General features: G+C 40.2%; 1 protein-coding gene across 1 annotated transcript; it reads right to left on the bottom strand.

Moving 5' to 3' along the window:
* Positions 1 to 403: 403 nt before the first annotated feature.
* Positions 404 to 24,361, bottom strand: KNL1 (kinetochore scaffold 1). The gene is made up of 25 exons (XM_086748410.1): positions 24,310 to 24,361; positions 23,841 to 23,880; positions 23,537 to 23,596; positions 21,951 to 22,012; positions 21,375 to 21,430; positions 20,867 to 20,906; positions 19,705 to 19,742; positions 19,323 to 19,375; positions 13,010 to 18,235; positions 12,119 to 12,263; positions 11,018 to 11,085; positions 10,793 to 10,891; positions 8,894 to 9,009; positions 8,017 to 8,107; positions 6,432 to 6,548; positions 5,779 to 5,866; positions 4,968 to 5,036; positions 4,508 to 4,547; positions 4,291 to 4,392; positions 3,784 to 3,884; positions 3,437 to 3,505; positions 3,182 to 3,291; positions 2,491 to 2,609; positions 1,566 to 1,688; positions 404 to 1,454 (listed from the first exon to the last, which is right to left on the bottom strand). The coding sequence occupies exons 1-25, from the start codon at positions 24,342 to 24,344 to the stop codon at positions 1,349 to 1,351; spliced, it is 7,173 nt and encodes a 2,390-aa protein (XP_086604536.1). The 5' UTR covers positions 24,345 to 24,361; the 3' UTR covers positions 404 to 1,348.

Genomic DNA, 24,361 nt, shown 5'->3' with positions numbered 1-24,361 from the left:
AATTTAAAAGGATGTCCAGGTATAACACCCCAGTCCTTTGCAACTTAGGCACTGTTTTCCTAATATAAAAAAAAAAAAAAAAAAAAAATTCTTCTGTGAAAGCCAGGCCATAGAAAGCTAACATTAGGACACGCAAGGGGAAAACCCCAACAACCAAGTTCATACTACAAAAAGTCCTCCCAAAGAGCTCCCAAAGGAATTTCAATAGTAGTAGGCAAATGTTCAGTCACGAGTTTAAACAGAGCAGCCGGTAATCACAACTTGAAGAAGGAAGAGCAATAATTCAAATGTTTAATGAACCTTCCAAATAGAAGGAAAATTTGTAAAACGACAAAAATATACGAGCATTTAAACACATGAAAACATTTTAAAATTCCACGTATTGTACAGAGATACAAAACTTTGCACCTGCCTCCAGAATGGAGAGCTGAGAAATGGCAGGCGCTTCTACACGACAAACTCAGTCAGGGCTAGGTCAGTTCCACCAGCTCAGTCTACAAAATATACAAAGTATATACAAAAGCAAGCTGGACTGCACCAACGACCTTACAGATACTGCCTAAATTCAAACAGCTCGCTCTCCTCGCTACAGCTCTAACGCATTACAAACTCAGACAACGTACCAGAGCCAAGAGACGGATGGTACCGGACAAAGGCTCTGAATACCAGAACAAACTTCTAGCTGGAGAAGGTCACACGGGTGGAGTCTGAGGGTTTGAGTCCGTGGACTGCAGAGTCCACGGTCAAGCACTGGCATCTTGAGTCTTCATGACAAAAGGATTTCTGACTTTGGCCACCTGGTTCATTATTGCAGGGTATTTGGTTAATCAGAAGCAGGACTGTCGTTTCTGTGTTTTGGGAGGGGTTCCAGAAATGGATAAAAATCAAATGCGATGTGGTGTGTTAAAATGCTACAACGTACTGCAGTAATGATAGTGAAAGTAAATTCCAGTCACGTTAATTTAGAAGATACTCATCATTGTTTTACACAAGAGCTCGGTAAATTAACCCAGAGCAAAATTAACATGCCATGTCAGAAGAATATCCATACTAGGACAGACTATACACACAAGGAGGTCAAGACCACCGCGGTGATGGAAAGAAAAGGCAGATTTGATTGATAAAAGACGTAAGAAATTCCTCCCTCTCCTCTTTAGAGACCTCAACTTTTGTAAAAACTTGTGGCCTACAACTAAACATCCTGGATACCAACCAATTATGAGACAAGATTACTGAAGAGCTGAGTAGCTAACAGCACTCCCCTTCTGGTGAGAGACAGCTGGAATTCTTACAAGGCTAAAAGAATATCCAGTCCGAGTTCTTCAGCCCTGCTCGCAGATCTAGTGAATCATCTGGGATTCTGGAGCAAGTCTTGATGAATCAAGCTGACTATTCTCCGCAGATAGTGGTAACCAGTTGGTACGTTGGACAGCACAGCAGAAACTTCCTCCTCCCTGGGAAAGAGAAAATTATCACACGTGTTTGAGAGGATCTGGAACGTTTAACTCCCCATCCCTAGCTGTGAAACTCAAGTCATATGGAGTGGTTCTTCTTGTTCAACTCACCCAATATTCCCAATTTGCTTTTGGACGGTAAAAGGCAGTGAAGCAGATGGGTAGTTGGCAGATAGAGACAGGGTCAACTCAAACTTCGCAAAAACCGCGGAGGCGGAGAACAAAAGCTTCACTCTGTATGCAAAATAAACACAAACGAAAAGCTCAATGCAAAATATTCCAATGTACTGCTACCGCCTTTGAATTAGGTTCCAGAAGTGGAAACAAGTGATGTAACTGGTGCAACAAGCTAAATAACTTCTGAAGAGTGCCAGCAGAGACTAACAGTAACTTCATAAAAGAACCTTTCCACACTAGTACTATCAGCACTCTAACACTGAGTTAGAGCACAAAACCCCAGCCTTCCTCACAGAAGGGGTTAACACACGCATCGTTCACAGAACTTTTCAAAAATGATGGGAGAATATCGAGTAATTATAAAAAAATATGTTTTCTAGTTAACATAAAATATTTCTAGGTAGCTAAAGCTTTCTGAAGTTTTAAGTAGGGCGATTTACCTCCAATTCCCTAATTCTAAGATTGTTTCATGAGTCCAGCCCTAATTAAATGAGGCCAGATTTCTGTCTGGCACAGTACTCTTGCCTATGACAAGGTGCAGGAAGGCCGGAGTTGAGTTTTGTTGTAAATATCAGTAAGACCATCGCCAAGGACACAACGCCCAGGAAGCAGATGCTTCGGGATAGTGTAAAGTAGAACAAGCATAAACCAGGTCTTTTCCAGGTGAATCTCCAACAATTTGCAACTTCCTGAGCGCAGGCTGCCTTGCATCTCTTTTGTTGACTTAACTAAATATAGCTTTTACGGGATTTGTGCCACGTAGAACACCACCACTCTTGCAAAATATTTGTGTTTTGTTTCTGACTACCTAGAAACACTCTCTGAAGGACCGGTGTAAACTCCATCTGAAGTTACTCACTTTGTGTCATCGATATCTGTCTTCAGAAGATTAAATTTTCCACCCCATCTCTCCAGAAATTCAATCTCCTCTCCTAGGATCTTGCAATGACTCACCACCAAAGAGAGGTCATGAAGAACCTAAGTGAGCAATCAGAAGAGCAATCACACTGGCACTCGGGCTGGTAAACTATGTGACGCTTGAAAATGCAGTTTAGGCTAAAAAGTATCTATATATATATAAAAAAAAGTAGTTTAACTGCTATCTCTGTTTGAATGCGAAAATGCAACTGTACAAGCATAACAAATATATATTCTTTGCCACAAGTTTCTCCCTTCAGCTTTGTCAGCAGGGGTTACACAGACATGCAGGAACACCAAGTTTGGCTTGGAAATCTAAACCATCAATTCTTTAGGAAGCAGAATGGCATTCAGCTCTATTTAATTTCTACTAGCAGAAAAAAAAAAAAAGGATTTTAAGAAATCACTAAGACAGGCAGACATTAATGCAGCAAACAAGGAAGGAAGCACAGCTTCTTGCCTTCAGGGACAGGTACTTCCTCTCGCACCTCAGAATATTTGTGAAGCAGATTTTGGTTTGCATTGATGAAGCATTAATTAAGATGCTTTTATTCTCAGTGTCAGCCCTATTCTCTGTGACAGAAAAGATTTCATGGTTTTCCAGAGTCTTACAGGCTTTTCTGGGACATTACCTGGGGCAAATAGTACAGTGTGGGACACTTTTCTTGCCAACATCCCTGACTTTCAATGAACTGGAAGATGAGTCTTTGAACTAAAGATGAGGAGGGTGGAGCTTTTTCCTCTGTAACACGAAAGAAAAACATTTTGTCAGAAATCTTTTAGAAGCCATGTCGTAATGCACTAGCAGATAAATCACACATTTACAGGTGTCTTCCCAGGAACAGATATCCAGGGCAGCTACTTTCAAGCTACTTGAAAAATCTTACCATCCAAGAGAGATTCAAAGTTCAGGCTAACTATCTTTCTGGAAGGATCTTCACCGAAAACATCTCCATCTGATAAAGAAAGGAAAAAAAACCCAACCAGTAGTGATTTCCGTACTTAGTTCTGGCTCCTCCTCTTCAGAAACAGCCATTCATTACATATTTTTCTGAGTTTTCATACTGATAAACACATTCAAAGCCACCTCTCTCAGCTTATGCACTCCTGCTGTAGTATGTTTGCTATTTCCTTTTAGCAGATCTTCACAAATATGGAAACTTCAGGTTTCTACTCTGTAACTATTTAACCTTTCAAATTCATACAACGAAAACCTACCAGTTTTGTGACTTACCTATTGAGGGTCCAAACACAACTGTGAGTTCAATAGAATCATAAAGGAAATTAAAGACTGCCTGCTGTTCACTCCATTCAGTAATCTCCCACTCAGTGAAGCTAAAAAGGAGGGGAAAAAAACACACCATCACCCAGAGTTTCAACCGAACAAGCAAAACAATTGTCTGAAGAACAATATACCAATGACATTTTCACTGTCCAACAGAATGTAAGAATCGGTTGGGCAAGCAGGCATACTAGTATTCATTTTATATAAATGTTCATTTTGGAATCCGAGGAGAGCTGGATACGGAAAGACTGAACGTAGAGTATCACTGCGGAAAACAGCGCATCACACGCGGAACTCCACCGAGGCTTTATGGCCTGTCCTCGGCTGCCAGGAGATGGGCATCCAAAGACTTCCCAAATCAAGTAACAAGGAAAACCAAACACCAAAACATTTACATACGAACGCGAGGCCCCAGAACTAGCTGATAAAAATAAAACCTGAAGGTCTTTTCCTTACTTGTATGTCTCCAGGAGTTCCTGGCAGCTTTTTTCTTTTTCCTTGAGCTGGTTCATCTCAGCAAGCATTTCCTCATTCTCAGTCTCCAGATCTGAGAGTTCTCTGCAAAGATAAACCAACCACATGAGATGGAGCACACTGGTTAAAGAACCATCAACCCTCTAAAACCAGAACATGCACATTACTTAAGGTCTTTAGATGCTCTGTGACATCTTACCTTTGAAGTTCCTCTTCTTCGGCTTTGAGGTTTTTCAATTCTAAGAGAAAGGGAAAAAAAGTTACAAGAGAAAAGGGCAGCAAAGCGAGGCCTAACTTGTTCTGCAGTCCCTGTTCTTAACAATCTGAAAGGGCTCAGCTTGACGGCTGTCGGTTCTACCTGGATACCGACATGTGGTCAACAAAGGTTAGTAATTACTGAACGATTAAGGTGCTGAATATGATAGCCAGCACACACTCTTCAAGTCACACTGTACCAAGTTCTAAACTCCATTTTTCCAGAGGAAAACCAGTCCTTTTCGCAGTTTAACATCTGTGTAATTAGCTACATCCAACACAGAAAAGAAAGCAGTAGTGTTTGCATCCACATCAGAGTTAATGTATCAGGGTAGGGGTTGAGTATCACCCTCTACAGAATTTAAAAAACAAAACAAGAAGTGCCGTTCAGCTGGTACCGTTACCTTTCTCTAGGTTTTTCCCTTCTGCCATTTCAGCACCACAGTCTGCTTCCCATTCATTGCAGTCAGAATCTATGGGAAAGGATTATCAGGTCTCTGCAGAACTCCCGGATTCAATACTTAGAGTCCATTTTGTTTGGCTGTGGGTTCTATAAATCTTAGTATTTCAAAGCTAACTAAGAAAAATGTACAAAAAGCCAGAAAGGTGTCTACAAAAAACCTCAAAAGTAACAGGTAACCAGGAAAACTCCTTTTATTGCTTTGTTTCAAAGCTGCTACTGTGCAATTTGGTTTCTACTTAAGGTATTGGAAGAAAATTCAGTTGGAACAAGTGAAAACACACAGAGCATCGTTAGGCAGCAGTGCCAGGTACTGACTGCAGCTTGTGTGAACACAGCTGAACAGGTTTTAAACCATGCAGCTGTGACGCTGAACCCAGCACAGTCCTGGAGTGCAAAGCTTCGTCCTGCCCTCCTGCGGGATCCCCGGCATGTTTTGCAGCCGCTCTGAGCTGCGTGCTGCCAGCAGCTGTACTGTTATTGCTAGCAGATCTGGCCAGCTGGGTTACAGGTTCATAGGCTACAGTCGTAATTCTGTATTTCAGCGCAGATACGCTCCTAGTCTTCATTTGATGTGTAAGCGATTCCCACAAGGCAAGTTTGCAGACAGAAATGGAGGCATTTAGGCCTAGCAAATACTTGTAACAAAGGAATGGTACAGTCCAAGCAACCACCAAACGCAGAATCTTGAACTGACCATTTAAACAGAAAAATACAGAAATCAGCCTATCAGTCACTGTTTTGGAATCCTGTACCTGCTTCCAGAGCAACAAGACAGCTCTCTGCCTCCTGGAGCAATTCATCCACCTTTTCTATTCTTGACTGTAGCTTTCTGTGTTGTTCCTAAGATGGGAAAATTGTACTGAAGTCAATGACATTTTTTAAAAAGCTGAATTGTCTTCTGGGACCACCACGTGGATCTTTGCTTGCTAAGAAAGTAATTAAAGAAGCTGATATAATCTGTCGTTAGAACAAAGAGGCAGACTGACAAACAAGACATGGAAATAACTAAATTCCTAGCGTTTTTAACACATACAAATTTCTGATACCTGTCACAATGCAGTACTTCTGCTTACTTTCCTTGTTAGTTACTGCAACTGACATTAGTACAGTATAAAGAGTTAATCTCTGATGGCATTTCCTTCAATACTCCCCTTTTTCACTCTGTTACTTTAATTGCCAAAACCCTTAGGCAGAAGGTGCCTATAGTGTAAGTGCAAGAAGCTCACTGTCCCAGTACGATTTATATTTGCATACAAAAGGGAAGCACATTTACTGAGAAGCTTTCAAGAGAATGTACACTTACATACAATAATTAGGCTCCTACATTTGACAGTCAAAGACAGATGCAATATGGCAGAAGCTCCTTTCCTTAAAGCTAAACCTCTGCAGCCTCGTGGCACATTACCTGCGCGCTCTGCAGCAATTTGCCGTACAACGTCGCCTTCTCATTGTGAGCCAAGATCTTGCTCTCCTTGGTGAAATAGGATTTCATTTTGTTCAATTCTGCTCCAAAGCTCTTCAGCTGCAATGAATGGAAAATACAGAAGAGAAAGCTAATGAGAATGTGCAACAGAAGATTGTTTAATCAACCCTTCGGACTCTTTCTCCCTTCCCTGCTCCCTGCAACATCCCATTTCTCTCATAGCAGGATTACGTGACACTTGCAAGTTTAATTGAATTTAAGACTGGACAATCCCTGTCAATTCAAGTATAGTCGCCTACTGAAGTAACTGATTTTCTTCGCAGAGATCCAACAAGCTCTTTACTCAAACAGGCAGTTGTACAAATAAAGTGCTGCTTTTACCAAAAACCAGGGCACCTTCAGTAAGTACCTCAGATGTGTCTCATCCCAGCTGGGCAGGACGTGTATTTAGAACATGTGCCCCGTTACGGTTAAGGAAGCTAACTGAAATGCTCACGGAAGTCCAGGCAGAACCCAAACCACAAGGAGTAAACTTCAAACCTGTTTTAACAGAACATAGCTACATCATGCAGTTCAATGTTTTCTCTGACAGCTGTCAATCCAGAAGCTGCAGAGGAATGTACAAAAAGCCTTTTTCTACCGTGTTTGCCATCTGCCTGTTTCCTCGAGGTGGTAGCATTCTAATGGCTGTGTGCTGAGATTTGCTTAAGCAGCTTTCAGCTGTTATTCTCTGTTAAGGGCTCTAGGTGATTTCATTGTTCATAAGTACACTTCTTCCTGGACCTAGTGAATAACCTAGCCTCAGTGATATCCTATATCAATCTAATGACAAACTATGAAAAATACTGTCTTTTATCAACGTTGACTCGTTATTTTCATTTTGAATAGATCTTTATTCTTGGCATTAGAACCACGGAAAACAGAATCTCTTGATCTATCTTCTCAGTTCTGTCTGGGATACTTTCATAATGCTTCTGGTTTTTAGATGCAAATTTTTTTTGTGCCCATTGTAATTCTACTTTTAATACCCTCTGGCCTCATCTTTTGTTTTGGCATGCGACACCATTGTTGCATTGCAAACCCTGTATACACTTTTATTTTTGTGTAATGACACGTATTTTCTGTACATTATATGTCCTGCAACATCACAAGTCTTTCTGAACTAAATAAGCATTTAAGTTAATGGCAGTTCTGCTCCACCACGTCTCTACAGCAAGAGCGGTTCATTTTTCCTTCCAAAATTGCACTGTTCACTTTGGCCACCTAAAGTTTCTCTTCTCTCTTCTGCCATCAACTAACCTGAATTATCAACTTGAATTATCAAGTTTTCCTGTTCTATAGCAATGTATTCCCTTTAATATATTTTGAAGTGCACATATCCTTGCATTCTTCTGACAAACCGGAAGTTCTCACAGCGGTTTTCCATTCAGAAAATATTTTGCCTTGTATCACCTACCTGCCTCCTGTTAGTCCGTGACAATTCTGGATCTTGTATCATTTGAATACATAAATTACCCTTACTTCTTCGTTACATAAGAAAGAACATTATCTCTTCATGCAGTGTTACCTCTTCATCAGAGCAGGTTCTCATTACTTCCCAGAAACTCTTATTCATATTCACCAGGAGCTGATCCTGGACAGTTGCATATAATTTTAACCTGAAATGTGGAAAAAAAAAAAAAGTAGTAAGAACGTCTTGTTGCAACTGCATGGAGCACATAAGCACATAAAGCAGCACATCAGTATTTATACAATTCGTTTCCCTTTTCTAATGAAAAGATGGAAATGTAAATATTTTCATTTAGTTGGGTCTTACATCTTGCAGAGACCCTCTGAAGCCTTGATTAGATGGGGCCACGTTTGTTAAACTCTAGCACATAATACAAAGTTCATTTCCTGTAGTCTTTTTGTTGAGGAACAGGAGGTGGAGAGCTAGAGAGCCAAGGAAATAGCAAGTGGTGCTAATGGCTGTGAAAAAATCTTACTACTGATTTTGACTTTTCTCATAAAACTTGATTTTGCATAAAATAGGCCAGAAGTGTCCTTCCAAGAGGACAACAGATCATAGTAACAGTATTCCAATCTAACTAACACTGGAAGATTGGAACAAACAACAGATCGTACCCTGTTACAATTCTGCTTTCTGTGTTTGATCATTTTTCATGCAATTTAAAAAGTTTTACTGTAACTCTTCCGATGTGCAACTGAAAGAGTCTATTAGCAAAAGATAAATGACTAGAAGAAAATCGAACTTTATCTCCATAACCACAACTCCTCCCAAGAGTTAGCCCTGTACTGTCCAAATGGGTAATAAACTGTAGGTTAATTATCATTTTTTATTTTTCCCATATGTAATGTATTAACTTTCTTCAGGCCACTTTGCGTGCAACCAGAGCTTAAAAAATAAAATTACTAATACGCTCTGTGACTGAAAAAATACTTACTCATCTATCTTCTGAGAAAGGGCCTGGCAGTCTTCTTCGTAAATACGCAGCTTGGGGCGATAAACATACTGGCTGTAAATGAGGTCTTCTGGAGTAGGCGGTGCACTGACTGCACCCTGGGGAAAAACAGAGGGAAAATTGTGAAGAAAAAGAAAAAAAAAAGTATATTTTTCAGAAACAGTAACTTCCAATTAATTAATGTTTATCTTTATTTTTGCTGAACAGGAGGGAAAGAAAAAAAAACCAAAACCCTAATGGAGGCAGCCTGACATACTTAAAGGACTGTTTTCATTCTGGACTTATCCTGTGTCATTCTGAGACAAGTTAGCCGTACAACCTCAGATAGCTCATTCCACTTTTATGCCCCACGTTTCCTCACGTTTGACCATGGGCTTCCTTTGGGGACATATGCCTCATCACTAGAGCTCCTAAAACAAAACTGAAAGAGGTTAGCTTCCTCTTAGATGAAGACCTGAAAAACATGCGTGCGTCATCCAGGTGACAAGAGTGCTCTAGAGCGAACCAAGATGGTTATGCTCGATTCAGAATCGAAGTTCCTGGTTTTCAACAAGTCTTAGGCACGTCAAATAAATACGATGGGGATATTTCAGCAAGCTACCTAAGTACTGAAGCACAGAAATAACTGACGTTAATTCCATCCCTTCTGAGAAAGCTTTCAGGGGCTTTGGGGGAATGGGGGAGTGGCGGCAGCTGTTTTCTATCAGAGATCAGTCACTGATGAATGGTATCAGAGTTTGGTAAGCCCGATGAATATTTAAAGATAGTTCAGTATGAATACATTTGCAAACTGAACATGTAAACTAAACTGTAACTGACACAGTACAGCATTTTAAATAAAACTGAGGAGATTTAAAAGTCATAAAGGGAGCAATTTAATAATTAAAAATTATATTAATTTAGCTGTGATTCTTTTCAATTGGTTTTATTCTTTTATCATAACAGTTTTAAAGAACTTTAAAAAAGACAGACTTTTTACTCACTCTTGCTAAGCTGACACACAGAAATTTTATTCAGTCAGCAATGGGGCAGTGAGGAAAGGCAGAACTCCACACCACCATGCGTGCCCCACAGACATCAAACCAGCTGCCTGCACTGGCTTCCTGCTAACTAACAAAACAGGGTTCCCAGTTGCAGTCCTTATTTCCAAGAAGATATCTACATTTCTAGTGTGAATATTCCAAGAAGATATCTACATTTCTAACCGGGATAATTGCGAAGTAAGATTACTGCCTTGTTCAGCATCAAGTTACTACTGATGAGTGGTACTTGTCTGTACGCAAAGAAAAAGCTCTTCCCATGGCTGCAAGAATTCAACAGAATTTCAGGGTGAGGAGACTGAAACTGGGTTGAGGCAGAACAGACTTAAGAGGAAGAAATAAAGAGCAGTAATGTCATGGTGAGGAACCTGTGAAGAAGAGAGTGGAACGGGTAGCAGGAGTGCAGAGTAACATTTCAGGATTCTGGTTTCAGTGGCTGGTGGACATAGTAAGAAGACACAGTGAAAGGTTAGACTGAGCTTCTAATTCTTACCTTCAAACTTAGCCTTAAAACAAGCTAAAAAAAGCAAGAATTAGTATATTTATCCAAGAATAGATAATCCTGAATATACGGTATTTCCTGAAGAGGTTGAAATCTATTCTGTTTTTCAGTACGGAGGGAAAAAAAGCATCAGACTTATCAGGGGTGAACGAGCAAAGAGAGATGAGAAAGCATGCAGCGTGTAACACACTTGCCAAGGTGAAACTGACTTCTGGCTTAACTAATTTAAAGGCTTTTACACAGACTGGTTGCTTGATAAAAATTAAAAAAAAAAAAAAATGACAAAGGAATGTAATTTAAGGTTAATTATATTATGCATATCAAAGGACAGATACTCACACTGGCTGGAAGATGGCTATGCCGGGGCTTCTGAATTGGAACATGGACTTGAAGAAGTGTAAAAAACTCCCCAACTGTGATAACACCATTCTGAAATTTCTGTAAAGATGAGGAGAAGCATATGGATAAGTACATTTTTCAAGCAAGAATGCTAACTTGCATAAACACACACAAGTATTTTTCCAGTCAGGACAAGAAGTTAGCATCTTTCAGCTATTTACGTACCTCTCGTAAGGTATCTTCACAAATGCTGTCTGTGAAAAGCTGAGACTCCATATGACTGCTTCGCTGAACTAGCCAAAAAAAAAAAAGTGGGGGGGATATTGCTGGGGTTAATAATATTCTTATGGAAATATGAACCTGAGCTCATTAGCTCTAGAAAAAAAAAAAGCAATTTTAATGTGCAGTTTGACTTTTATGTGTGTTTCCAGTGCTGAATGAGGTAACTGAGGAAACAACTACCTGGGACAAATAAGAAGGACTAGATGAAGAATCCAATGTAAAATAAAATCTGTGTCAGAGCGGTAATGAAATGAGCGAGTTCACTTTTCTATGGGAGGAAAGCTGTACGTAACTTACTAAACAGTAACAAAACTGAGAAAGAGACTCCACAGGTCACAGCAGGCATCCTGTGCCGACAGAGACCAAAGAGCATCTGAGCTGCCAGCGGCTCTCACGGTGAACACAGGGCATTCCAGTTCGGAGCCAACAAGGACTAGTTTGTCACGTAAAGGAAAGAGCCCGGCTTCTGCCGGCTAAGGCATACGTTTTCAGGGTCGTGGAGGCCACAATTGGAACTGGTTTTGTAAATAGATATCGCTTATCAGATGACTGGCGGATTTCTGTCTCCTTGTTAGGTATCAGCTAATTAGCAAGAGCTAATTAGACCTGGGGGCTGGATCTGCTTAGAGCCTGTCCCTGCAATGCACTCTGAGGAGCCTTTTTCCAAAAGCACAGTGCTGAGACATGCAGGCTCATTCTGTGAGACATGCAAACTCATTCGGCATGGAACCAGCTTAAAATCATCTTCGGGCCAGCAGCCTGTGAGCTGGGGCTTTGCTCTGTGTGAAGGTAACTAAACTGCCTCATCAGCCCCGCGTGCCCTTGAAAACAAAGCTGTACTTAAATTCTGCTCCTTTTTCTCCCCATCTCAGTTTTCCTTGAACAGCTGGGACTCCTGGCCAGAAAGTAAAAGTACGCTGACTGGCTGGGTGGGAAGCTGTGACAGAGGCATTCAAGGCCTTTCCCAAACATACCACAGCTGGGGCTCTTGATTAAGCGTAAAGAACACAAGGTTGGAGATCACTACCCCGAATGAAGTCTTACTTGTTAATTCCGTGTCAGCCTTCACAGAATCCAGGGAGCTGCTGGTGCTGGCATGAGTACAGTCAGGGCTTTTAGCCGATAGAGCGGGAGGATCTTCACCTTCGTGAACTTCTACGTGGCTTTGAGATACAGTGCCAGAAGTAACCTAATATTAGCAAGTTAAAAAAATATATATTAAAAGAGTTATATGAAACAATAGAAGAATAAGTCGATCAGTAGTTTATTGTAGCTGTTTCTTGACATCCAGAATTGTTTCATTTTTAGCATCAGCACAAACCAGTGTATGGCCAGTTAAGCCACTTCCTCCGATGACATATAGGAAGTAAAGCTCCAAAATCCTTCATTCATTTCTCAAAGCACTAGCCACCACGGCACACTCCTCTTGCTTTTGGAACTAGAAAGTTTCTACTGATAATGTACGAAGTTATTTTTAAAGTCAGATTAATGGTTCCATATTTGCACAGATTTTCTTGATTCAGCTGCAATTTGTGCTGTCTATAAAGAGCTAATTTAAATTAAACATCCACGTAGGATTTTAAATAACTGCTTTAGGCCTTACTCTATCATTGTACCTAAGCAACAACTAGCACATAGTTTAGCTCAGAGGACTGAGAGAATTTAGATGAGAAAGGATTAAAAGGATACTCTGGAGAGAAAGATTTAAAACTGGCACATCCCCTTATTCTGTCTGTTTCGCGTGGTTCAGGAAGGTTGCACATCAACCCGATTCTTCTTTTTTGGTAAGACAATGAAAAATACAGGGGATGACATAGCAAAATGACAGGAAACTGGTGATTAAAAGAAAACCTACCAACAGATCTGCTGACAACCCCAAATTTAAAAGTCCTGCCTGTTAGTGTTTGCTGCCTTACAAAGAGGGATCAGGCTCACCTGCAAGTCTTGGGAGGCCTCACCATCCAAGTTTTCACCTCTCTTGTGCTTCTTTGGGCTTTGAAGATCCTCCTCATCTTGTTCCAAAGCTCTTTTTGTGTTGCAAGTTTTTGTCTCTTCAAACTGATTCTTTTCACTGTGGGAGATTTGGTTTTTGCCTATCTCATTGCAAGCATTTTCCAGGAGTTCAGAGCTTACAGATTCATTGGAATCCATTTCTTCCAGGCAGACAGGAAGAAATTCTTCAGCTATAAACTGAGAAGGGCTGAAGTTCTGCCTGCTAGGCTTCTTGTTACCTGGGGTTGTACCAGTGTTTACGCTTACTTCCGAAACTGGCACTTCTCCTTTGTCTGAAGATTTGGCGTTTAGGTCTTGCACACTAGAAACAGAAGGAGTTCTTCTGCTTGGTAATTTAGGCTGGAAGATACCCAGAGGGACATTTATTCCTTGATACTTATCCTGAAGTGCCATACCTAAATTTGCATCTATGGGAGCAGTTCCAGATTCAACACATGTGTTCTCCTGCTCTTTGGTATAAAATAAATCGTTTGGTTCGCTTACAGTGTTTTTACCTAACCTCAAGGTGTCCTCTGGCTGAAGTGATGATTTGGGCAACTGGTCAGAAAAAGCAGTTTCAGAAATGGAGAGAACTGCAGATTTCCTTCTAATATTTTTCAGTTTTGAACAAACATTTAAAATCCCTGATAAATCTGTTGCGAGAGTGGGATCTATTTGATCTCCCAGATCATCACTGACCAAAAGTTGCTTAGTTTGTTCAGAGTTTATTTCAAAGTCTTTTGGAGGTGTCTCCCCTTCAGCTGACAGCCCCTCATTTTCCTTTGGTTCCTTGGCGGAAAGTGGAACAAGGCTTGCTCCAGCCAAGCCTAAATCTGTAGCTAAATCTTCATGTCTAGATGAATCATCTTTCAATACTGGGCTTCTCTGAGTACTACCTGCATCTGCAGAACCCTTCAAAGCATCTGACTGCTGGCTGGGAAGTGAAACACGGGATACCAAATCACCACTTTCTTCACGGCGATCCACGGGATCATCACTTGGAAGCTTGAAAGAGACTCTCCTTGATTTCAGGTTTTCTGATGGTACGAGATTCTGCTCGCTGCTTACAGCGGTAGAATTATCCGTGGGAAGGTCAAGATCCTGTGGTGCCTGCGCATCCATAGTCTCTTCTGGAAGTGAGACAGAATGAACGGAATCTGGTGCTGTGCCAGTGGGGACTTTGATAGCTCCTTTCTCCCTAGGAAATGCTGAAGCTGATGAAACAGAAGAGGGAATGCTGGCCTTATCCTTAGATTTTGTATGATGTTCATCAGTCAGGTCTGTTGTGTGCGGGGAATCTATTTCATCTCTGCAAGAAGACAACGCACCATGCAAGTCTGGTTGTTGAGTGCGTTTATGTGACAGGTCTTGGTTCTGAAATCCATTAATATTGTCATTAACAGCAATAGTATGAGATGCAGTTATTTCCATATCATCTTGGCTGTGGGTAAACACAATGGTTTTATCAGCAGGAACTGCAGAACTGGCTGGAAGGGACTCTCTGTCCTGTACATCAGTTTCACCGCTTAATACTGCTGTATGAGTTTTGGTGATCTCCATATCCTCAGCCAAAGGAAAAATGACTGTTTTGCTGTCTGAAACAGCCTCCTGCCCAGCCTGCTCAGCCAGGTTTAACCTGTCCTCACATGAGACTCTTTCAATACTTTCAGCAGCAGAGTGAGACTCAGTCATTTCCATGTCAGCCTGGTAACTCGTAAACATAATCGTGGCAGTTAACGGAACAGACTGATTGGGTTGCCTACCTGGCAGAGAATTGTCTTCCAAAACGACATGATGGGTTCTAGTGATTTCCATATCATCCATAGCAAGCACAGTAGCTTCGCTATTTGTAAGTGCTTGCTGTCTGACCTCCTTACCCAGGTTTGATTTGCCATCACATACAACTTCCATGGTAATTTTATCAGCAGAGCAAGACTTGGTAATGTCCATGTCAGCCTGGCTGCTTGTGAACATAACAGTTGTAACAGGATCAGCTGAAGAGAGAGAACGAAGCCCTCCCTCATTTTGTAAGACAATTTCACGGCCTATTGCAGCCGTATGGCTCTCTGTGATCTCCATGTCGTTATTCTCATCACTCAGTGAAAATAAAACAGTCTTTTCCCCTGTTCCCTTCAAGCTTTTCCTTCTAGTCCTTTCAGCCATGTTAAGCATCCCTTGAGATGCAGCCTTTTCCATAGATTCATCAATTGCAGCAGTATTGGGTCTACTTATTTCCATGTCATCATTGTAGGTAAAAACACAAGTTTTCTCTCCAGAAATTAAGGATATGTCATCATTTGAACTTTCACACTGCAAAATTATTTTGTTGTCTGCTGCAACTGTATGACTTCTGGTGATGTCCATATCAGCATCTTCAGAAAATATGGTAGTTTTCTCATCTGCAAAAGGCAAAGGTTTTAAACCAGTCGTGTTTAACATTTCCTTGCCAGATACCAAGGAGTACACATCGCACGCCAGCTGCTCCTGACTATTTATTGTCACCATGACCTCTTTGGTAAAGGACATTATTTTATTTTCATCTTGAACAAGGCATCCAGGTCCTGCTTTTCTTTCTGATAAAACAGCACTGATGTTGTAATCAGGAACCATTACTGCACAATTTCCAGTCAAGTCCATGTTTTCACCAGAGGGAAACACAACTGACTTTTCTGAAAACAAAGGCAATTGGGAACTTGCCTGCTGTGGTTCAGACAGGTTGGCTACTAAGGGCTCCTCAGCACCCCTCAAGCACAGCCCATCAACGGAATGAGGATTTTTAAAATCCTCTTTTGAAGAAATTGTTTTACCAGTTGAAAAATCTCTCTCAGAATCTACTCGAGACGGCAATATTTTGTTTACTGCCTTCATAGCATGGGTTTTCTCTTGCCTGCCCGAGCTTTGGCAACCTGCATTTATTCCTAGTATTGTTCCGAGTTGTTTGTTTCCTTTCATTCCAGAGGGAGTGGGCTCATTACTGGAAACAAATGAACTCTTTGGAGCCAGAGGAGTAACAGCTTGCTTATTTGTGTTCAATTTAAAATTCCCACATTCTGTTGCTGCAGCCTGACTTGTGATACCCACACCAGAACTACCGGAAAACTGGGAAGCCTGGTTTTGCAGCTGCTTGGATATTCCAGTATTCTGATTATGATTATTCTCGTATGCTTGTACTGTATGAACAGGAGCAACATCAAAGGCAGCAGGATGAGGTTCGGTTATGTCCATGTTTTCATCGTCTGGAAACACGCCCGTTTTGTCATTTGTGCAGGACCCTGAAGCGTTCGGGTTTTTTCCCAAAGGCTGAGAGGTATCACCTTTTTGACTTTGCAAAGACATGACTGCACAGGTGTCGGTGCCCATATCCTCAGGGACTTCTCTGTTTTGCTCTTGCAATGAACACACGTTCTTTGCACAGGAATGTGGACCACTTGCCTGAAAGTTTGTTTTTCCAAGCTTCTTATCAACCATTATCATCTCAAGATCTTTAGTATTCATTTCTATAGCCTGGCTTCTTTTAATATTCTCATGGATACTGATCACCTCAAGATTTTCCTTGTCCATTTCTAAAGAATTTGCACCTTCACTGACATTTTTGTTCTGGTTCTTCCTCGGAATTATTTTACAATGCATTTGTTTTGCTCCTGCAGTTATCCCGTTGCTTTGATCATCAATGACAACAGCATGGCATTTAGTTATTTCCATTTCTTCCTGTTCATTTAAAGTGGGAGATGTAGATCTGTTACCAAGAAAAGGAGGTTTGCAGGTGACAGAGGTGAACGCTCCAGCAGGAGATTCATTTTCAACATCCTTTCCATCATCCTTGACCACACAACAGGTTTTAGTCAAGTCCATATCTTCTCCTGAGAAGATCACTGTCTTCTCACCTGGCAGAGAAGCAAGTTGAGAGCTGGCCAGTCTGTGCTGAGGTCTACTCTTGGAAACACCAGCAGACCCCGAATTTGGACATGAATCAAAACCAACATTCACTGAAGCGGTTTCGTGATGTTGAGTCACTTTTTCGACTCGTTCATCTGAGCCCGAAGACAGTTCAAGTGCACTGCTTTTGTATGACACAGAAGCTTGATTATCTAAAGGTGTTAGACTCTTTGTAATGTCCCTGTCACCATGTGCTGGATGTCTGTTTTCTGCTAGCAAAGAGTTTGTATTAACTGGCTTTTCCATAGTTTTATGACATGAACTGTTCGTTTCTTTGGTACTGTAATTATAGCTTACATCTGTATAATTCCCAGTAATTTCCATGTCATCACATTTAGAAAAAACAACAGTTTTATCACCTCGGAAGACAGTCTCAGAAGAAATGGATCCTGGGATCGTAGACATTGTTCTGGCCTCCTGTTTAACAGTTCGCAGGGCTGCTGGGTCTGTACAAAGTTGAGGGTCGTGCTGAACAATTAAGTGCTGATTAGATGCTCCCTTTAATACAGAATTATCCGACTCTGTGGATGGGAAATCCTTTTTGAAGTTTAGACTTTGATTCCCGACACTGGAGAAAGGAAAAGACATTTTTGCAGTGTGACTAGTTGTCATATCCATTCCGTCATCTACAAATGCCTGGGTAACATCTGCACACAGTAATTGCTCTGGTGGAGCTTCACAGATACCAGAAAATGGAGCTTTAACATCATATGCCTGGCATTTTGTCATTTCCATTCCATCACCTTGGCCTCTGAAGACTTTTGTTACATTGCAGGTGTCCAGTGGTTCATGGGAATACACAAATTCCACCGACGATCGTGTGGTGTCTTCTGAGACTTGCGGAGGGAAAACAAAAACATTCTCCTTTTCAGGTCCCTCAGTAGGAGTAAGCGCTGTTTTGTTTGACTTCAAGCTCATCAAAAATTCATTGAAATTTATTTTTTTTACAGTAGTAGCGTCTTCCTTCTGTTCAAAAGATGGGCACGAAGGGTTTGTAGGGTCAGAGAAAAAATGAAATTCTTTGTTCATTTCTGCCTTTCTGTCGTTCGAGTTTAAACCAGCCAGAAATGACGTGATATCTATTTTCTCAGTTTCGTCAGCTTGGCTGTTTTTCAGGTTACGTGTAATCACAGCAGTATGACTAGCTGTCATATCCATTTCGTTTTGATCCGAAAAGATGAGGGTGGTGTCATGCCTATTTGTTCTTTGAGTAGCATTGTCCACATCATGCCACTAAAAAAAAAAAAGGAAGAAATTACAGTTACTGACACTTTGACACTTAAAACAAGTGATACAGTAGTTTATTCTATTTAAAACAAAAGTCAGCTAATGCAGTCCTGAGGTTATAGCTCTATCTTTACATCTTTTTTAAAAAAAAAATCCTATTGATTTCAGTCCACCTCAATAAGCAGTAACACATTCGAGGAAAGGACAATAACTTAATTATTAGAGCATATCGTATTTAAATGGCTTTTTTTGAAAGACTGTGTCTCAATTCTACTGTTGGGCAAAGACTTCATATCTAGACATATCTTAGTAAATACGGAACAATTACTGAGTCTTACGGATCAGTATTCTCAATATCTCTACAGTGTGGTTTCCGCTTTTCCCCCTGCCCATATAACTGCAGGTAAAACTCTGCCCAGCTATCATGCAGGTGCTCCAAAGCAGCAGCACCAAGCTGGAAGTTTTAAAAGACTTTTCCACCACTGGCTAGGGAGATTTTAGTCTCTTTAATAGAGAGGATTTACAGTTTTAAAGCTGTAGGAAAAAACTGGCCAGTAACAAGATATAATACTGTATTTTATCAAATATCATGGATATATTAAGAACAGCATCAAGTTTACTTCAAATTCAATTCAGTGACCTTTTCATGCTAATCATTGCAATTTGTCTAAAGCTTTTTAACAGCAGGAGCAGAGAGTACGTTAGTGCATATCCATTCTACCCACAGAAGAAAAAATATGCAAGCAGAGAGTAATACATGAGAAAAAATACCTAACCGAACCTATCTGAAACATAAGCTCCTTTGCATATTCTTAGATAAGAATCGGAAAGAATGGAGGAACTAGCTCAGGTACTGGAAAATTAGCAAGCAATTTTCGAAGCCAGAGGTATCAATGTTGCAGTATAATGCCTATCAGATCAGGAAAACACCTCAAAATATAGAAGATTAGCTTTCAGAAGAATTTTATGTGAATACAAGGATTTCCTTTTTAGGCAGTTCAGTTACATTTTTTACCTTTACTACACAAATTATTGGAATATATTTGGGATACTGATATTTTCAGCACCAAAAAAAAAAAAATTCTTCATATACCTCAGTCTGCTGCATCAGTGCCTGGATAGGGGCATGAAGCAAAGTGTTCATCCCTGTTGAAAGAAAAGGAAATACTCCATTTGTTGCACTATTTCATTATTTTATCCACGGCGCTGAAGATCTATGCGCTAGTTTTACAAATACCACAATGAAAATCAAATATATCCTGAAAGGTATTTTCAGTACTCCTTTCAGGACATGGAAGAGCCACCCACGCTTCTACAATACAACGCTCGTAAACAGCTTTATGGGACAAAGCCCGTTCATGCAACAGTCATCTCGGCCAGGGAGACCCTTCTAGGCACGTTAAAACTATGCAAACAGAATCAACAGTTTTGAATAAAGAAAGTAATTTTGTTATTAAATCTGTTTCCAAACTCACCAGTGATCTCACACGGAACAGTTCCAGGTTCTTCATTTCTACAAGAGGTGGGTTAGGGAAACAGTTTGTTAAACGATTTCAAAACAGAAAGCTTCAGCAATATAGCGAAAAGGCAGAGAATTCTGTCGCATAGCTCACACGGGACTGGGCAGCAGATACCAGACACTACTTGTCTGTCTTCAGTATATTCTAATTTGAGCTGCAATCTTATTTTCCCATGAGATTCTCTCAGCTTCGCATGCCACAAGCCGTTGTTCAACGTACAAGTGGCATTTTAATGACAGTGACAAATAAATACAGAGAGAAGATCAATTATTTATTTTTAACTCAGACCTTCCACTTTTAGTTACACCTTTCTCTTTGGAAAACTGAAGCTGTGTTCCTAAAGCCTGAAATAATTTCCCTGTAGAACAGAAAGCCAGATACAATGACCAGCTTGTGTGGTTTTCCATCTAACTTTTAATGCCTTCTGCTCTCCACTGCTTTATTCATTGCTCTTTCAAAACCAAGAAACCTTAGCTGGAGTACTGATTTTTATTTTTATATATATATATATTTATATACAGGCACACGCACACATATATATGTTACTGTATTGGGTTGGTACCTTTAAAAGCATGAGTTAACTACAGTTGTACCTGAGCTGTTTCCTTGCTATACGTTTTAAATGTAAGAAATTCCCTTTCACACATAGAAGCTGTCTAAATCTCTTATTTTACTTACCAGCTCATTTTAATTTTAAAAATCCCCTCTTCGTGTTTTCTCTAGACAAGAATTTTGAGGCCAGACTAACACTTTGTCTGCCTCTGAGGGAAAAAGTTACAGTAAGAAATATTGAAGACTATATCTATCAGCTATGGAATCTGGTAGGTCTTTCCTGGAAAACACTCCCAAGCAATCAGCCTTGGAAGGAAGAAGTTTCAAGCCGTAACTGTTAAATTTTTCAGAAACCACTATCTTTCTGAGAGCGACCAACACAGCTGTATCCTTTTTTTGCTGTATTCCTTCTTTCACCAATTAAAAGCACTGCGCAATTTTGTACCTAAATAAATACGTATGCTGCGTTTCTTTGAGGAGTAGTATTTTGATGGTTGCATCTCACGTGAAGAAATGTATTTGCAGGACAGAACTCTATAGTCATGGGAATGTTTTTCAAACTTACTGATTAAGCAGGACATCATTCCTCGTATCTGCTGCACACTCTGAAAACAGTAAGAAAATTAGATGTTACAATCTGAGACACATGACCAAACCACTCAGAGACAAGAGTAAGCTGCACAGAAGAGAATGTTCTGAAGCTCTCACTCTTGATGCGCCTTCTTATCGTGGCAAAAACCCAGAGAAGCAAAATACTTGAAAATGCAGTAGCTTTTCAGATTCTTCCTAGGTAATCTTTGACGGAGTGAATATGACATTCTGCTCAGTCTTCTTTTGATCTAAATCCCCAAGGCAGATTTTGTTCTAGGTGCATTTGGTCTAAGAAAATAATTCCTTTTCTGAGCTACAAGGTCCACAATACCATGAACTAATGGGTTTTCAGCCAGTCCATGATAAACAGCTGACCATATTGTTCCTTACCCGTGACTGACAGGCTTGACGACTTAAATTCAGGCTAAAATCTTATTGCTAATACTCTGCAAATCCTAAGGAAAAAGAGAAAGGAGTTTTACCTGTATTTTCACTCTCTGCTGTGTTATTCTTAAGATCTCGGTGGAAGACTCTGCAGCTAAGAAAAAAAAACGAAACAAAGCAACACAGTTTTTGAAAAACATAAGATGATCTGTTTTGAAGCAAAGAAAAAAATAAAGGAAAAAAAAAAAAAAGCCCTAATTTCAATCTTTTCCACATGGGACGTTCTGAAATGAGATATCAAAAGCCAGAAGCTTACTGAACTCTACCATATTTTCCAGTGGGAAGATGCCATTATCATAGTTAAGATGGAAATCACTAAAAAATTTAATGGGAAACAACAATTCCTAATTATATTAAATTCACTGAACTGTTTTTTTCTAGCTAGGAAGAGAAAATTAATAATGGCTCCCCTACGGCTCAAAATCCACTCAATATAACAACAGTCAGCGGTTTGCCTTCACTGAATACTCACAAACGTAAGCAAACGGCAATTTTAGGGGATACCAGATTATTACCTGTAGGCTGCATTTTAGGGGGTACCAGATTTTTACCTCTAGCCCACATTTTATGCTGAAATAAAGGATGTAGATCTGCATCCTTCCGATCAAACTCACTTTATGGTGTTTGCAAAGCTGACACGGCGCGAGTTTTTCCTGCGTTTTTCCACATTGATATCCTGCCAATAAAGAACACAACACTTTGGTATACAGAGAACTGTTCTTATCCCATAAGCCACAATAAGCGTAGCTTTTCATGAAACACAAACAAAAAACCCACGCTCCCTTCAAAATAATAATCTCTGAGCCTAACACATACAACAGATATTTACCAACATCCTTAAACAACTTCACAGTTCTCCAGCTGCTCCTGACAAAAAGACACCCATCTCATAAGCAGTAGGATCTAAAGATCCCTTCTGTGAGAAGCGCCTGGTTTCAAACACAGGAAGCGGAACACCAGTTATAAGGATTTTTGTCTGGTGTTTTGTTTGGTACAGTAGGGAAAATATATGTAGCTGCTTAGCAAGAGAGTGGTGGAATTTTTTTTTTTTTAGTTGCAAGAACTGGAAAAAAAATATAGTAATGATGGTGTGTCTTTGTCGGAGAGAGCGAAGGATTTGTGAAAGAACCGAAGCCACCGTTTCCTATAGAAATGTTTAAATGGTGTCCCTGACTACACGACCACACTAATGCAGTGTTACACAGTAAGTAACTGTGCAGCATTACATACACTGGAGCGCTAATTCGTCATGCCACTGCTGTGCAGTTCTCTGCAGTAAGCTTCCCTAACTAAATAGCTCAGTTTCAGGACAGCGGAACACTTGCTGTTTATGAAAACACAAAGTTCTCACAGGCCAGGCACTACCATTCCATGCACATGACTAACAAAGCCTGTAAAAAAAAGGAATTTTTTTTTTAAATCATGCTGCCAGCAACACAAGCAGTTAGGAGTGATGTCACACCACTGTATAGGATAGTCTGCTACGCTCACCAGTGGCACTGCCCATCACCGTTAACAGGTATTACAGTTTAAATGAAGAGTGTGAGTCGCTCTTCATACTCAACCCACTTTTGAAACAAGTGTTGTGCATAAACATTTCAGGCTCATTTTTCAAATTCTAAAGAAATTATTAGGGGCTTTTTCACTGAAAGCCTTATATGCTAAAAATGAGTTTTCAAGTTCTGTAATCAGCAAAATCATACAAACATATGATGCCACTAGCACATTAGTCTATTGAACACACTCTTTCTTTAAAAAGAAATCCAAACTGAACAAGCCTGCAGTTACAATACATTCTACATGTATTTCTGAAAGAAAATGTTTATTTTTTAGCTTTTACTTTAAATAAATTGGCAGGCTGGTTTTTTTTAGATGTAAAATTGTCTTACTGACTATACCAGTTTGTACACTGGTGGATCTACCTTCAGGGTCAAATGGACTACAGCGGGAGCAAGTTGCGCCTATGCATCTCTGTTCATTCCTCTTTTCTTGATAGAGGAAATATTCTGATGTAAAACAGAAGTATAAGAAAGACTCAAGGGATTTCTTATAACATTTGGTACTCCAAACATTATCCTCCTAAGCAGTTATTACAAGAGTTTTCACACCTGCATCACTCTAGCGACACAGTTTAACCAGCAACAAGCTGAGCGGCAAACTGAAGATGTAAAGAGCATCGGCAAGGACTTCATAGACCTACCTGCGTCAATTCATTCCCACTTCCCAGATCTTCGAGAGGATTTCGCGGAGCCTTTAAAATCTAAGAGAAAATATAATAGTAGATAAGATCAGCTGCAACTACAAAAGCTGATTACTTGGCTGGAGAGAATTTATAAGAGCCACCAATGCCCTAGTCAATCGTATCAATCCAACAGGCTCTTTCTTTGCTTTTGGAACGCTTTTCTTCAACTGTGATGAGAAAAGAAGTTCCTCTTTAGAGATTCCCGTTCTCTCCTTCACTCGCTCTCACGGTTTTCGTTTGCAAAATGCCTTAAGTTACTCACAGAGGACAGCCGCTTCCCTCTGATGTGCTCTGTGTTATCACTGGAGGGGGAAAAAAGGGAAACAGGCATTAGGGCATCAACTTGAACCAAGATGTATTTCTTGAACAGTACTGCCAGATTGTTAAGGCTAATAAATTGAATTCTCCATTATTTTTACAAGTGTGGAATTAAGTAAACAAGCTGGCTCAGAATAAATCATTCATTCCAGCACTAGTTCCCAAAAATAAGCTTTGGAATATTCAGCAGCTTGCCCTCCAAGCCCCACGGTCAGTTAGTCTCCAGATATCCACTGCTACAAAATTTCCTCAGGGCTTTCCTACACATGATCAAAGAAACTCCCCGTTCTCTTCCCAATGGAAAACTTAATTCATTCAAGAGATGCTGAAATGCATGCAGGGATTAAGAAAAGTTTTGCCTCTAAATGATAATATTTGTACCACAATGAAATTCTCAGAAGGTTTCAACTTACTTTTCCATGTTAGGGTCTGCACAAATCTTGTCCATTTTGGAAGGATGTGCTT

The sequence above is a fragment of the Chlamydotis macqueenii genome, chromosome 5 (genome assembly GCF_036417535.1).
Source record: "Chlamydotis macqueenii isolate bChlMac1 chromosome 5, bChlMac1.mat, whole genome shotgun sequence".
NCBI classification, from domain to species: domain Eukaryota; kingdom Metazoa; phylum Chordata; class Aves; order Otidiformes; family Otididae; genus Chlamydotis; species Chlamydotis macqueenii.
Note: the sequence above shows the minus strand (reverse complement) of the source record. Positions and strands in the feature narration are given on the sequence as shown.